General features: G+C 40.5%; 1 protein-coding gene across 7 annotated transcripts in view; it reads right to left on the reverse strand.

Moving 5' to 3' along the window:
• NAAA (N-acylethanolamine acid amidase) overlaps positions 1–13,055 on the reverse strand; it is a 52,960-nt gene that overhangs the window by 25,005 nt on the left and 14,900 nt on the right. For 5 of the 7 annotated variants that reach the window (XR_013827930.1, XM_079919246.1, XM_079919249.1 and 2 more), the window contains exons 7-10: positions 12,960–13,022; positions 12,142–12,208; positions 10,786–10,814; positions 6,960–7,068 (exon numbers count right to left, since the gene is read on the reverse strand). Coding sequence is in view for 5 of the 7 variants with exons in the window: in XM_079919246.1 (XP_079775372.1) it covers positions 6,993–7,068; positions 10,786–10,814; positions 12,142–12,208; positions 12,960–13,022 (235 nt within the window). In the remaining 2 variants the exon portion in view is untranslated. Of the gene's footprint in view, positions 1–6,258; positions 6,332–6,959; positions 7,069–10,785; positions 10,815–12,141; positions 12,209–12,354; positions 12,429–12,959; positions 13,023–13,055 lie in introns of those variants that run through there. The other 2 variants (XM_079919245.1, XR_013827931.1) reach the window with 2 other exon arrangements.

Consider the following 13,055-nt stretch of genomic DNA (forward strand, 5'->3'; position numbering starts at 1 on the left):
AATGAAGAACAACACAATAAATGAAATTAAAAATACTCTAGAAGGGAGCAATAGCAGAATAACTGAGGCAGAAGAATGGATAAGTGACCTGGAAGATAAAAGAGTGGAAATAACTACTGCAGAGCAGAATAAAGAAAAAAGACTGAAAAGAACTGAGGACAGATTCAGAGACCTCTGGCACAACATTAAATGCACCAACATTCGAATTATAGGGGTCCCAGAAGAAGAAGAGAAAAATAAAGTGACTGAGAAAATATCTGAAGAGATTATAGAGGAAAACTTCTCTAATATGGGAAAGGAAATAGTTAATCAAGTCCAGGAAGCACAGAGAGTCCCATACAGGATAAATCCAAGGAGAAACACGCTAAGACAAATATTAAACTGTCAAAAATTAAATACAAAGAAAACATATTAAAAGCAGCAAGGGAAAAATAACAAATAACACACAAGGGAATCCCCATAAGGTTAACAGCTAATCTTTGAGCAGAAACTGCAAGCCAGAAGGGAATGGCAGGACATATATAAAGTAATGAAGGAGAAAAACCTACAACCAAGATTACTCTACCCAGCAAGGATCTCATTCAGATTTGATGGAGAAATTAAAACCTTTACAGACAAGCAAAAGCTGAGAGAGTTCAGCACCACCAAACCAGCTTTACAACAAATGCTAAAGGAACGTCTCTAGGCAAGAAACACAAGAGAAGGAAAAGACCTACAATAACAAACCCAGAACAATGAAGAAAATGGGAATAGGAACGTACGTATCAATAATTACCTTAAATGTCAATGGATTAAATGCTCCCACCAAAAGACACAGACTGGCTGAATGGATACAAAAACAAGACCCATATATATGCTGTCTACAAGAAACCCACTTCAGACCTAGGGACATATACAGACTGAAAGTGAGGGGATGGAAAAAGATATCCCATGCAAATGGAAATCAAAAGAAAGCTGGAGTAGCAATTCTCATATCAGACAAAATAGACTTTAAAATAAAGACTATTACAAGAGACAAAGAAGGACACTACATACTGATCAAGGGATCGATCCAAGAAGAAGATATAACAATTGTAAACATTTATGCACCCAACACAGGAGCACCTCAATACATAAGGCAAATACTAACAGCCATAAAAGGGGAAATTGACAGTAACACAATCTAACACCCTAGTTTCACCAATGGAAAGATGATCCAAAATGAATATAAATAAGGAAACACAAGCTTTAAATGATACATTAAACAAGATGGACTTAATTGATATTTATAGGACATTCCATCCAAAAACAACAGAATACACATTTTTCTCAAGTGCTCATGGAACATTCTCCAGGATAGATCGTATCTTGGGTCACAAATCAAGCCTTGGTAAATTTAAGAAAATTGAAGTTGTATCAAGTATCTTTTCCGACCACAACGCTATGAGACTAGATATCAATTACAGGAAAAGACCTGTAAAAAATACAAACACATGGGGGCTAAACAATATACTACTTAATAACGAAGTGATCACTGAAGAAATCAGAGAGGAAATCAAAAAATACCTAGAAACAAATGACAATGGAGACACGACGACCCAAAACCTATGGGATGCAGCAAAAGCAGTTCTAAGAGGGAAATTTATAGCAATACAATCCTACCTTAAGAAACAAGAAACATCTCAAATAAACAACCTAACCTTACACCTAAAGCAATTAGAGAAAGAAGAACAAAAAAAACCCCAAAGTTAGCAGAAGGAAAGAAATCATAAAGATCAGATCAGAAATAAATGAAAAAGAAATGAAGGAAACAATAGCAAAAATCAATAAAACTAAAAGCTGCTTCTTTGAAAAGATAAACAAAATTGATAAACCATTAGCCAGACTCATCAAGAAAATAAGGGAGAAGACTCAAATCAATAGAATTAGAAATGAAAAAGGAGAAGTAACAACTGACACTGCAGACATACAAAAGATCATGAGAGATTACTACAAGCAACTCTATGCCAATAAAATGGACAACCTGGAAGAAATGGACAAATTCTTAGAAATGCACAACCTGCCAAGACTGAATCAGGAAGAAACAGAAAATATGAACAGACCAATCACAAGCACTGAAATTGAAACTCTGATTAAAAATCTTCCCACAAACAAAAGCCCAGGACCAGATGGCTTCACAGGTGAATTCTATCAAACATTTAGAGGAGAGCTAACACCTAACCTTCTCAAACTCTTCCAAAATATAGCAGAGGGAGGAACACTCCCAAACTCATTCTACGAGGCCACCATCACCCTGATACCAAAACCAGACAAAGATGTCACAAAGAAAGAAAACTACAGGCCAATAACACTGATTCAGATAGATGCAAAAATCCTCAACAAAATACTAGCAAACAGAATCCAACAGCACATTAAAAGGATCATACACTGTGATCTAGTGGGATTTATCCCAGGGATGCAAGGATTCTTCAATATATGCAAATCAATCAACATGATACACCATATTAACAAATTGAAGGAGAAAAACCATATGATCATCTCAATAGATGCAGAGATAGTTTTCGACAAAATTCACCACCCATTTATGATAAAAACCCTGCAGAAAGTAGGCATAGAGGGAACTTTCCTCAACATAATAAAGGCCATATATGACAAACCCACAGCCACCATCGTCCTCAATGGTGAAAAACTGAAACCACTTCCACTAAGATCAGGAACAAGACAAGGTTGCCCACTCTCACCACACTTATTCAACATAGTTTTGGAAGTTTTAGCCACAGCAATCAGAGAACAAACGGAAATAAAAGGAATCCAAATCGGAAAAGAAGAAGTAAAGCTGTCACTGTTTGCAGATGACATGATACTATACATAGAGAATCCTAAAGATGCTACCAGAAAACTACTAGAGCTAATCAATGAATTTGGTAAAGTAGCAGGATACAAAATTAATGCACAGAAACCTCTGGCATTCATATACACTAATGATGAAAAATCTGAAAGTGAAATTAAGAAAACACTCCCATTTACCATTGCAACAGAAAGAATAAAATATCTAGGAATAAACCTACTTAAGGAGACAAAAGACCTGTATGCAGAAAATTATAAGACAGTGATGAAAGAAATTAAAGATGATACAAATACATGGAGAGATATACCATGTTCTTGGATTGGAAGAATCAACATTGTGAAAATCACTCTACTACCCAAAGCAATCTACAGATTCAATGCAATCCCTATCAAACTACCACTGGCATTTTTCACAGAACTAGAACAAAAAATTTCACAATTTGTATGGAAACACAAAAGACCCCGAATAGCCAAAGCAATCTTGAGAACGAAAAATGGAGCTGGAAGAATCAGGCTCCCTGACTTCAGACTACACTACAAAGCTACAGTAATCAAGACAGTATGGTAATGGTACCAAAACAGAAAGATAGATCAATGGAACAGGACAGAAAGCCCAGAGATAAACCCACACACATATGGTCACCTTATCTTTGATAAAGGAGGCAGGAATGTACACTGGAGAAAGGACAGCCTCTTCAATAAGTGGTGCTGGGAAAACTGGACAGGTACATGTAAAAGTATGAGATTAGATCACTCCCTAACACCATACACAAAAATAAGCTCAAAATGGATTAAAGACCTAAATGTAAGGCCAGAAATTATCAAACTCTTAGAGGAAAACATAGGCAGAACACTCTGACATAAATCACAGCAAGATCCTTTTTGACCCACCTCCTAGAGAAATGGAAATAAAAACAAAAATAAACAAATGGGACCTAATGAAACTTCAAAGCTTTTGCACAGCAAAGGAAACCATAAACAAGACCAAAAGACAACCCTCAGAATGGGAGAAAATATTTGCAAATGAAGCAACTGACAAAGGATTAATCTCCAAAATTTACAAGCAGCTCATGCAGCTCAATTAAAAAAAAAAAAAAAAAAACCCAATCCTAAAATGGGCAGAAGACCTAAATAGACACTTCTCCAACGAAGATATACAGACTGCCAACAAACACATGAAAGCATGCTCAACATCATTAATCATTAGAGAAATGCAAATCAAAACTACAATGAGATATCATCTCACACCGGTCAGCATGGCCATCATTAAAAAATCTAGAAACAATAAATGCTGGAGAGGGTGTGGAGAAAAGGGAACACTCTTGCACTGTTGGTGGGAATGTGAATTGGTACAGCCACTATGGAGAACAGTATGGAGCTTCCTTAAGAAACTACAAATACAACTACCATATGACCCAGCAATCCCACTACTGGGCATATACCCTGAGAAAACCGTAATTCAAAAAGAGTCATGTACCAAAATGTTCATTGCAGCTCTATTTACAATAGCCAGGACATGGAAGCAACCTAAGTGTCCATCATCGGATGAATGGATAAAGAAGATGTGGCACATATATACAATGGAATATTACTCAGCCATAAAAAGAAACGAAATTGAGTTATTTGTAGTGAGGTGGATAGACCTAGAGTCTGTCATACAGAGTGAAGTAAGTCAGAAAGAGAAAGACAAATACCGTATGCTAACACATATATACGGAATCTAAGAAAAAAAAAATGTCATGAAGAACCTAGGGGTAAGAGGGGAATAAAGACACAGACCTACTAGAGAATGGACTTGAGGATATGGGGAGGGGGAAGGGTAAGCTGTGACAAAGTGAGAGAGTGGCGTGGACATATACACACTACCAAACGTAAAATAGATTGCTAGTGGGAAGCAGCCGCATAGCACAGGGAGATCAGCTCAGTGCTTTGTGACCACCTAGAGGGGTGGGATAGGGAGGGTGGGAGGGAGGGAGATTCAAGAGGGAAGAGATATGGGAACATATGTTTAACTGATTCACTTTGTTGTAAAGCGGAAACACACCATTGTAAAGCAATTATACTCCAATAAAGATATAAAAAGAAAAAAAAAGAAAAGAAAAAAACCCTTTGTACCTGTTGCCTGTCAAACATCTGCAGAAATGATGCACCGAACAGTATTATGTCAACTCAGTGCTTTGAGATGATCTCCAAGGCTTAGAACCTCGATAAGACATAATTTAAGAATGGGAGATGCCTGAGAGCTCCTCCTTGTACCTTCCGTGTGGCTCAAATGTGGCCCTGCGGTTTCCAAATGCTACTTGCTCTTTCTTCCCAACAAAACTCCCAGGAAAGGTCCTTTCCAGCAATGAGGGACACAGACAAAAATATTTCAAGCAAAAGAAAAAAAATCAACCTGATACTGCATCAGTTATGCTTTCAGAGAAAGATCTTGATCAAAGAGGAGAAATGTGAGAATGGATAAAGCACTTGATTTTAAATGGAGTGGGAAAGCCACGGAAGGAGAGTTCTTACCCTTGGTTTCAACTTAGCCAGCAGGAAGAAAGAGTTTTGTTTTTTTGTTTGTTACTAGAGCAATGCTGTTTATTTGTTTTCTTTAATTTTTAAAAAAAATTTATTTTGTATTTTTTTACATCTTTATTGGAGTATAATTGCTTTACAATGGTGTGTTAGTTTCTGCTTTATAACAAAGTGAATCAGTTATACATATACATATGTTCCCATATCTCTTCCCTCTTGCGTCTCCCTCCCTCCCACCCCTCTAGGTGGTCACAAAGCACCGAGTTAATCTCCCTGGGCTATGCGGCTTCTTCCCACTAGCTATCTATTTTACGTTTGCATTTCTCAGTAACAGCAAAGGGACCATCACTTGCAACCAATGTGAAACTGCAACAACCCTGAACTCTTGTTCTCCTCTAATGAACTTTTGTTCAAAACAACACTCTCCGGTTTCCTCCCAGATTCCAATAAAAGCTAACCTTCCCTTTGTTCCTCAGATTTGCCTATGGTTCGCCATGGTTTGCTTGTCCCGAATTGTAATTCGTCTGCTATTCCCTCTGCTAAACTCATCTTTGCTTAATAATAACTGTTGTTAATTTTATTTAAGTTTGGCAGACTCTTCCAGAAGCACTTCATAATGAACAAAGAGGGCTTGCCCGCTCATTTCTTTATAAACTCAGGTATGACAAAATAGCTGTTAAGTAATGGTGAGAAGCTGGGAATAAAGCCCGAGGATATGGCTCGCCCTCTGAGACCGATTATCTTTGAGTTGTTAAAGCCAGAACAGAAGAAGCTAAGAGACGGCCAAGGCAAGCCCTGAAGGAAGGTGAATGAGGACAGCTATCACCCCACTTTACCACAACACGCTCCAAACTCATCCTCCTGCTCCCACTTCACAATGTTGAAAAGTTTAATGAGGAAAGAGCCTGTATCGGTCATAAAATATAATCTTTTCACTTTATTTTTTAAAGTGCAGCTCTTCAAAAATTTCATTTAAAAAGATCATCTGTAAGGGAAAAAAAAGCGCTTAATTTAAACACTGATTTTAAACATCCCCGTTAAGTGAATGAACAAAATATCAGGCTAGGTTTATAAACTCCAGGAGATCCCTGCAATAGGAAAAGGTGGCCTGTCAATAGGTGGCTGCCAAGATGATTTGATTTCAGGGACAGCAGAAGGGACTCCTGCTTTTTTCCTCATGTCTTTCCTCTCACCTATGGCCTCACTGATGCCTGAAATAAATTTTGAGTGTCCTGGGTCCTTCATTGTCTGTCTGATCCTGCAAAGGAGCTGGGCCTGCCTCACTGTGACTTTGGAGACACGTAAGTCTTACCAGATATTTGCCCCTCTGCATAAGTGAAGAGGTAACGCTTTGCCCTGAAAGCAGGTTTTAATCAGGGGCAAAGCGCACTGAGCACCAGAAGACTAGCTTTCATACGAACAATTCAAAATAAATACTTAAGAGTGACATTAACATGACACAAATAACAACCATACACTCAATGCCTGTCAGAAAATATTACGTATGTATAAATGTTAAGGATGCTACTATCTTCTAGGAGAAATACCAGCCTATGTCCTCCTTCCCCCATCCCTAACCGCTGCCCTCCCCCGCAAAAAAAACTTTAGCAAACCTTCATAGCATAGGTGAATTCGCTCTTCTGCTTTTAACTCGGGTTTCTGATCCTAGTCATGTACTTGTCTGGGCTGGCAGCACTCATTACCGTAGTATAAATTGTGTAGCTGAAAATGAGAGGAATTTTAACATATACATCATTTTCTCTAATATTCCAAAGAGGGGAAGAAAAATCCCAAGCTCTTTTCCTAATACCTGGGACCCAGGACAAGAATACAGACAGACACCCACCTATGTCAGGCTATTTAAAAGTTATAATTCAAGCAACCACACTAAGTGTTCTTTCCTATTTTGACAACACTGTGGAAGGCCAAGTTCAAAATTCTCAGACTCCCCAGAGTTTCACACTGTGGCAATGAGGGAGAGCTAGCCTTAGCCTGCAGTCCTGCTCTGCCTACCCCACAAATGGCACATATGCGGACGCTCATCTAGGCTTCATGCACCACCCCCAGCAAACAGCCATCCCTTGGCCACCACCAGGCACAGGACGTCCATGAAGGCTGCACACCGCCACCAGGAGAACACCACCCAGGGAAGTGGACCACGCAGGCCCTGGAAATGGCTTGGGCGCTGTTCAGGACGAGAATTCCAGGGTTCTGGGTACTTGGGCCAGACTCTGAGTGGATTCCTTATATCATGGGAGAGTCAGAGGAAGGCCAGAGTGGGGACCTGAAAGCTCAGGGATCAAGACAGGGGGTCCACTGGCCCAGATCTAAGGATGAAAAGTACAATGTCACTTACTCAACATTCTGCAGAGCAAGAGACCCAAATAACTTGGGCACATGCACATACGCATGCACATACACACTGAGGCTCCTACCCTTCACTCCCTTCGACTTCCTTTTGCCCCAGACACCAGCTGGGATGCCTGCTCAAAGCATTGGGAGTGGGGCAGTTTAGGAATAGGCACTGGCACCCCACAGCTGAATCAAACACTGGGCTGAAGACAGCACTATGAGAACATGCAAAGCTTGTCAAGGGGAACGAAGGTTCCCTGAACAGGACCTCAGCTGCTTATTTAATTTCGTCATAATTCTTTTTTAAACTTTTAAAAAATGTATTATTTTTGGCTGCGTTGGGTCTTCATTGCTGCGGGCGGGCTTTCTGTAGTTGCGGCGAGCGTGGGCTACTCTTCGTTGCCAGCTTCTCATTGCGGTGGCTTCTCTTGTTGTGAAGCATGGGCTCTAGGTGTGCGGGCTTCAGTAGTTGTGGCTCGCAGGCTCTAGAGTGCAGGCTCAGTATTTGTGGTGCAGGAGTTTAGTTGCTCCGTGGCATGTGGGATCTTCCTGGACCAGGGCTGAAACCGGTGTCCCTTGCATTGGCAGGCGGATTCTTAACCACTGCACCACCAGGGAAGCCCTTTAGTCATAATTCTGTTCTCCATCACTGTTTTAATACTGTCTCTGCTTATAGCCACAGCAGAGGATGGAGCTCCACTGCAGGGGACTGTAATTTTGTAGCACAGCACAAGGGGGCAGCATAGAGATCCTTGCTTCTGTTCAGACATTTCTAAATATTAGCCTCACACACTGAACAGACGTAGCTGATGGTAATCATTACATGCAAAAGGCCTGAGAGTCAGGGATCTGTGTTATTTCTGGTTCACTGGTGATAATCATTTAAATGTAGATCCTGTTGGGTTTTCAATTATACAATAAAGAAAAATGCTTCTTGGTAAACTGTTTATAACTTCTGACAATTCTATTTCGACAAAACATTTGCCATTTAAACATTCATGGCCTTTAACTCAGTAATCCTACTTCTGTGAATTCAGCCAAGGAAAATAATACAAAAAGAGGGGGGAAATGTACAAATATATTTATTTCAGAGTTTTAATAGAGGAAAAACTAACAACTGGAGGATGTTTAATCCAATTATACTACATTCAATTGGTTATGATGCAGCTATTTAAAATTATAAGAGCTGTTCACAGCATGGAAAATGCTTTATTAAAATAAATATTAAAAAACGATTTGATTATACTATTAATCTTTAAATGAAATATTGATCATTTATATAACTATTTAAAAAACTATAAGAACACAAAAATAGGTTAACTTTTTTTTTTTTTTTTTTTTTGCAGTACATGGGCCTCTCACTGTTGTGGCCTCTCCTGTTGCGGAGCACAGGCTCCAGACATGCAGGCTCAGCGGCCATGGCTCACGGGCCCAGCCACTCCGTGGCATGTGGGATCTTCCCAGACCGGGGCACGGACCCGTGTACCCTGCATCGGCAGGCGGACTCTCAACCACTGCGCCACCAGGGAAGCCCTAACTATTTTTTAAATGATTATTAAAAAGGCAAAATTGTGCCCATCTGTAAAGGGTAATGGTGAGTTGGAGCTAACTCCTACAGGCTGGTGAGAGTCAATGGTTAAATATGCAGGAAGTTTATGAGCCAACTGTAAGCTTGAAATAGGCCATGGTGAGTATTTACACCAAGGAAATCAATAAATGCTACAAATCAGGAGTCTTTTGTTTTTGCTCTCTCTGCCCTCAAAGAACTAGTTCACTGGCATAGTGCTAGGTATCATTTGTGACCCAACTAGCTCATTTGTTAGAGTGGGAAAATACTGATTTGCTTTTCTGTAGAAGACTGTTTTAGCTGTTAGAATATCGTTTATGGAATTAATTTTTTAGCAATAATCTTTTTATCTGGACATACTTAAAAAAAATTCAGAGATATATTCCTATTACAGTGCAAAGTGAACAGAGTAACACCAGTTTTGAAAATGTCATTGTACCTAAGGAATCTTAGAGCACCCAAATATACAAAAGGTAATCTAGAGGCCGTCAGGAAAACAACTGTTTTATATTTGTGTGAAAGAGGATCATTTCAAAGAAAAAAATCAATTGGGTATTTGAAACTAAAAATCCCTTTACAAGTTTTATCCATATTAGGCTATTTCTTGAAGAATATCATTTTTTATATTCTTGCCTTGAAGAAAGAAGGAAGGATGATGAGAAAGTAGGAAATGCTGGGTTTTGTAATTTATGGAGGTAAGAGAAGGAGATAAGACTCTGTGATGACTTGCTACCTCTTCTATTTTAGGCCCTACCTACCTCACTGAGCCGGTCGTGGGCACAGAGAAGGCAATCAGGCAACACCTTGAGGGGTATGAGGCCACGAAGTGCGGGCTCTTGGCCTATTCAGCCGTGCTGTGATGGTGACGGCGGACCTTCAGAGCTTCCTGTACAAGTTTGGTGGGGTCTGCGTCTCAAGTTTAACTAACCGCTTCCTATGGTAGTGGCAGTGGCAGCCCGGCCCAGCGGTTCACCTCAAAAAAAAGGAGGTGGGTAACATCCCAGGCTGTGGACCCGAGAAGCCATTGCTCACAGAATGCTGCTATCAAGGACACAGGCTAAAAGAGAAACATTACCTTAGGCACTGAATCAGCTGTGAAATGAGCACGGGGGTAGCAGAAACTCCCCGGGAAGATAAAGGAAAGCCAAAGGTATCTAAAGCTTAGTACTAACAGTGAAATTAGGGAGCTCCCAAGCGGCGAAGGTGGTCCCCAGCTAGCAGACGGATTTAGGATGAGCATGTCATGCCCTGCTCCTTCCAGATCACTCTATCCTCCTCACCTTTGTTTTTCTCCATGGACTCCTCACCTGACTGTTGCTACATTTGTTTATCTGTCCCTCCCTGCCAGTAGAATGCTGGTCCCAGGAGAGCAAAGAGTCTGTTTTGTCACAGCCGGCGCCACAGCACCTAGAAAACCTGCTCTGTGGGAGCCCTCAGATCCCTGCTGAGCCAAAGAGTGCAGGGGAGAGTCTACTGTGCCAGGGTGATGTAGGAACAGACGTGCTTAACATGTCACTTACTTGTTATAAACCGGAAACACTGACAAAACCTGCACAGGAGAAATCATATTAAAAATGATTAGAAATTTGAAAAGGTTCAGGCACCCCAATGTTCATAGCAACACTATTCACAATAGCCAAGATACAGAAGCAACCTAAGCATCCATCAACAGATGAATGGATAAAGAAGATGTGGTGTACATATACAATGGTATATTACTCAGCCACAAAAAAGAATGAAATTTTGCCATTTACACAACATGGATGGACTTGGAGGGCAATATGTTTAGTGAAGTAAGTCAGACAGAAAGACAAATGCTGTATGCTATCACTTATATGTGGAATCTAAAAAACAATACAAATGAATGTATACAGCAAAGAGAAACAGATTCACAGATATAGAGAACAAACTAGTGGGAGAGAAAGAGGAGTGGAGGGGCAAATTAGGGGTATGGGATTAAGAGATACAAACTACTATGTATAGGGACTTCCCTGGTGGTGCAGTGGTTAAGAATCTGCCTGCCACTGCAGGGGACACGGGTTCAAGCCCCAGTCCAGGAAGATCCCACATGCCATGGAGCAACTAAGCCCATGCACCACAACTACTAAGCCTGCGCTCTAGAGCCTGTGAGCCACAACTACTGAGCCTGCGTGCCACAACTACTGAAGCCCATGTGCCCTAGAGCCTGTGCTCCACAACAAGAGAAGCCACTGCAATGAGAAGCCCGCGCACCACAACGAAGGGTAGCCCCCGCTCGCCGCAACTAGAGAAAGCCCGTGCATAGCAACAAAGACCCAACGCAGCGGAAAAAAAACCAAAACCAAAAACAAAACTACTATGTATAAAATTAGCTACAAATATATTATATGGTACAACACAGGAAATACAGCCAATATCTTACAATAATTATAAATGGAATATAACCTTTAAAAATTGTAAATCACTATGTTGGACACCTGAAATTTATGACGTTGTACGCCAACTATACCTCAGTAATATAATAATAATAAATAAAAGACTATTAAAAGGTAGGAGAAATACATGCCGAATATCAATAGGAATAAAATAACCACTGAACACTTTGGTGTATCTTGGGGTGACAGAGTTAGACTTTTGAAACCTTTTTTTTCTTTTAAACAAATGAACACGTTACAACTATGCTTTTTTTTTTAACATGCAGAAAAACTCAGGTGAAGATGATACTTTAACCTAAATGGTTACAAGTTCAGAAAATGTTTTCCTTTTAAATGTTTTCAACCAGGTAAAACCTACTTTAATATTGCTTGATTTCGGAAGAATTTTTTTTTTTTTTAAATCACTATTGAGAAAGACACCAAACATCCTGGGTAAAAGCTGGACATCGTGACACAAGTTACCTGAAAGAGCGTCTCCAGGCTGAGGTTTGCCTGGCCCGTGGCATTAAGAGCTTTGATGGCAGGTGTTCTGTAAGGATAATGGTCAAAGGTCACTTGGTACTTCAGGAAACTCCGAATCCCACAAACTCTCATTTTGGCAGGCTCAATGCAAGGCCTAGCCTCATTATTTCCCTTTCCCCCAAACAGATTCTGGCCCCCATGCATGTTTGCTACCTTGTCTCAAACCACCATGGTGGAATTAATTCAACCCCGTCTGCTCAAGGAAGCCAGGATGATGAAAATGTTTTCTGTGAATTGAACAGTTGCCACCAAACACACGGGTCAGTAAAGCCAAGGAAAAATATATAACTACTTGCCTTTTGGGGACGTACTGACTTATAATTATAGAATTTTCAAAATTAGAAGGGAAATTAAAGCCCCCCCAAAGTTTATTTATTTAAGTGCAGGGAAATGTTTTCCTTCCCAAAAAGTCTTACATAGAAAACCATGAACCTTGTTCCATCTTTTCCTTTTACAGATGGGTGAACAGAGGCCCAAGAGGCCACCCAGTGAGTCATCAGCAGAGCTAGTGCTGGAATCTAGAACTCCTGACCCTGAAGGCCAGAACCAACCTTGTCTTCCCAACACCCAGCCATCTGCCAAGAAGCTCCTTGCCATGCTCTCCACCACATACCACACTCTCCCATCCTGGCCAAGGGCTAAGGTACATTTTCTGGGAGGGGACAGCACCTATAGTCCTCTCCAGTTCCCGTAGCAAGAGGGGCACATTCTCCTGACAGCAAGAAAACACTGCAAACCAGAAAGTGTTTAGAGACTACCTTCGGTCATCTCTCTTAGGCACTGGCTTCCAATGGTCATAATTTGTCTCCACTCGGAACCACCTGCAACACAGCACATCATCTTGTCTTAGCCAA

This window comes from Stenella coeruleoalba, assembly GCF_951394435.1.
Source record: "Stenella coeruleoalba genome assembly, chromosome: 4".
In the NCBI taxonomy this organism is placed as follows: domain Eukaryota; kingdom Metazoa; phylum Chordata; class Mammalia; order Artiodactyla; family Delphinidae; genus Stenella; species Stenella coeruleoalba.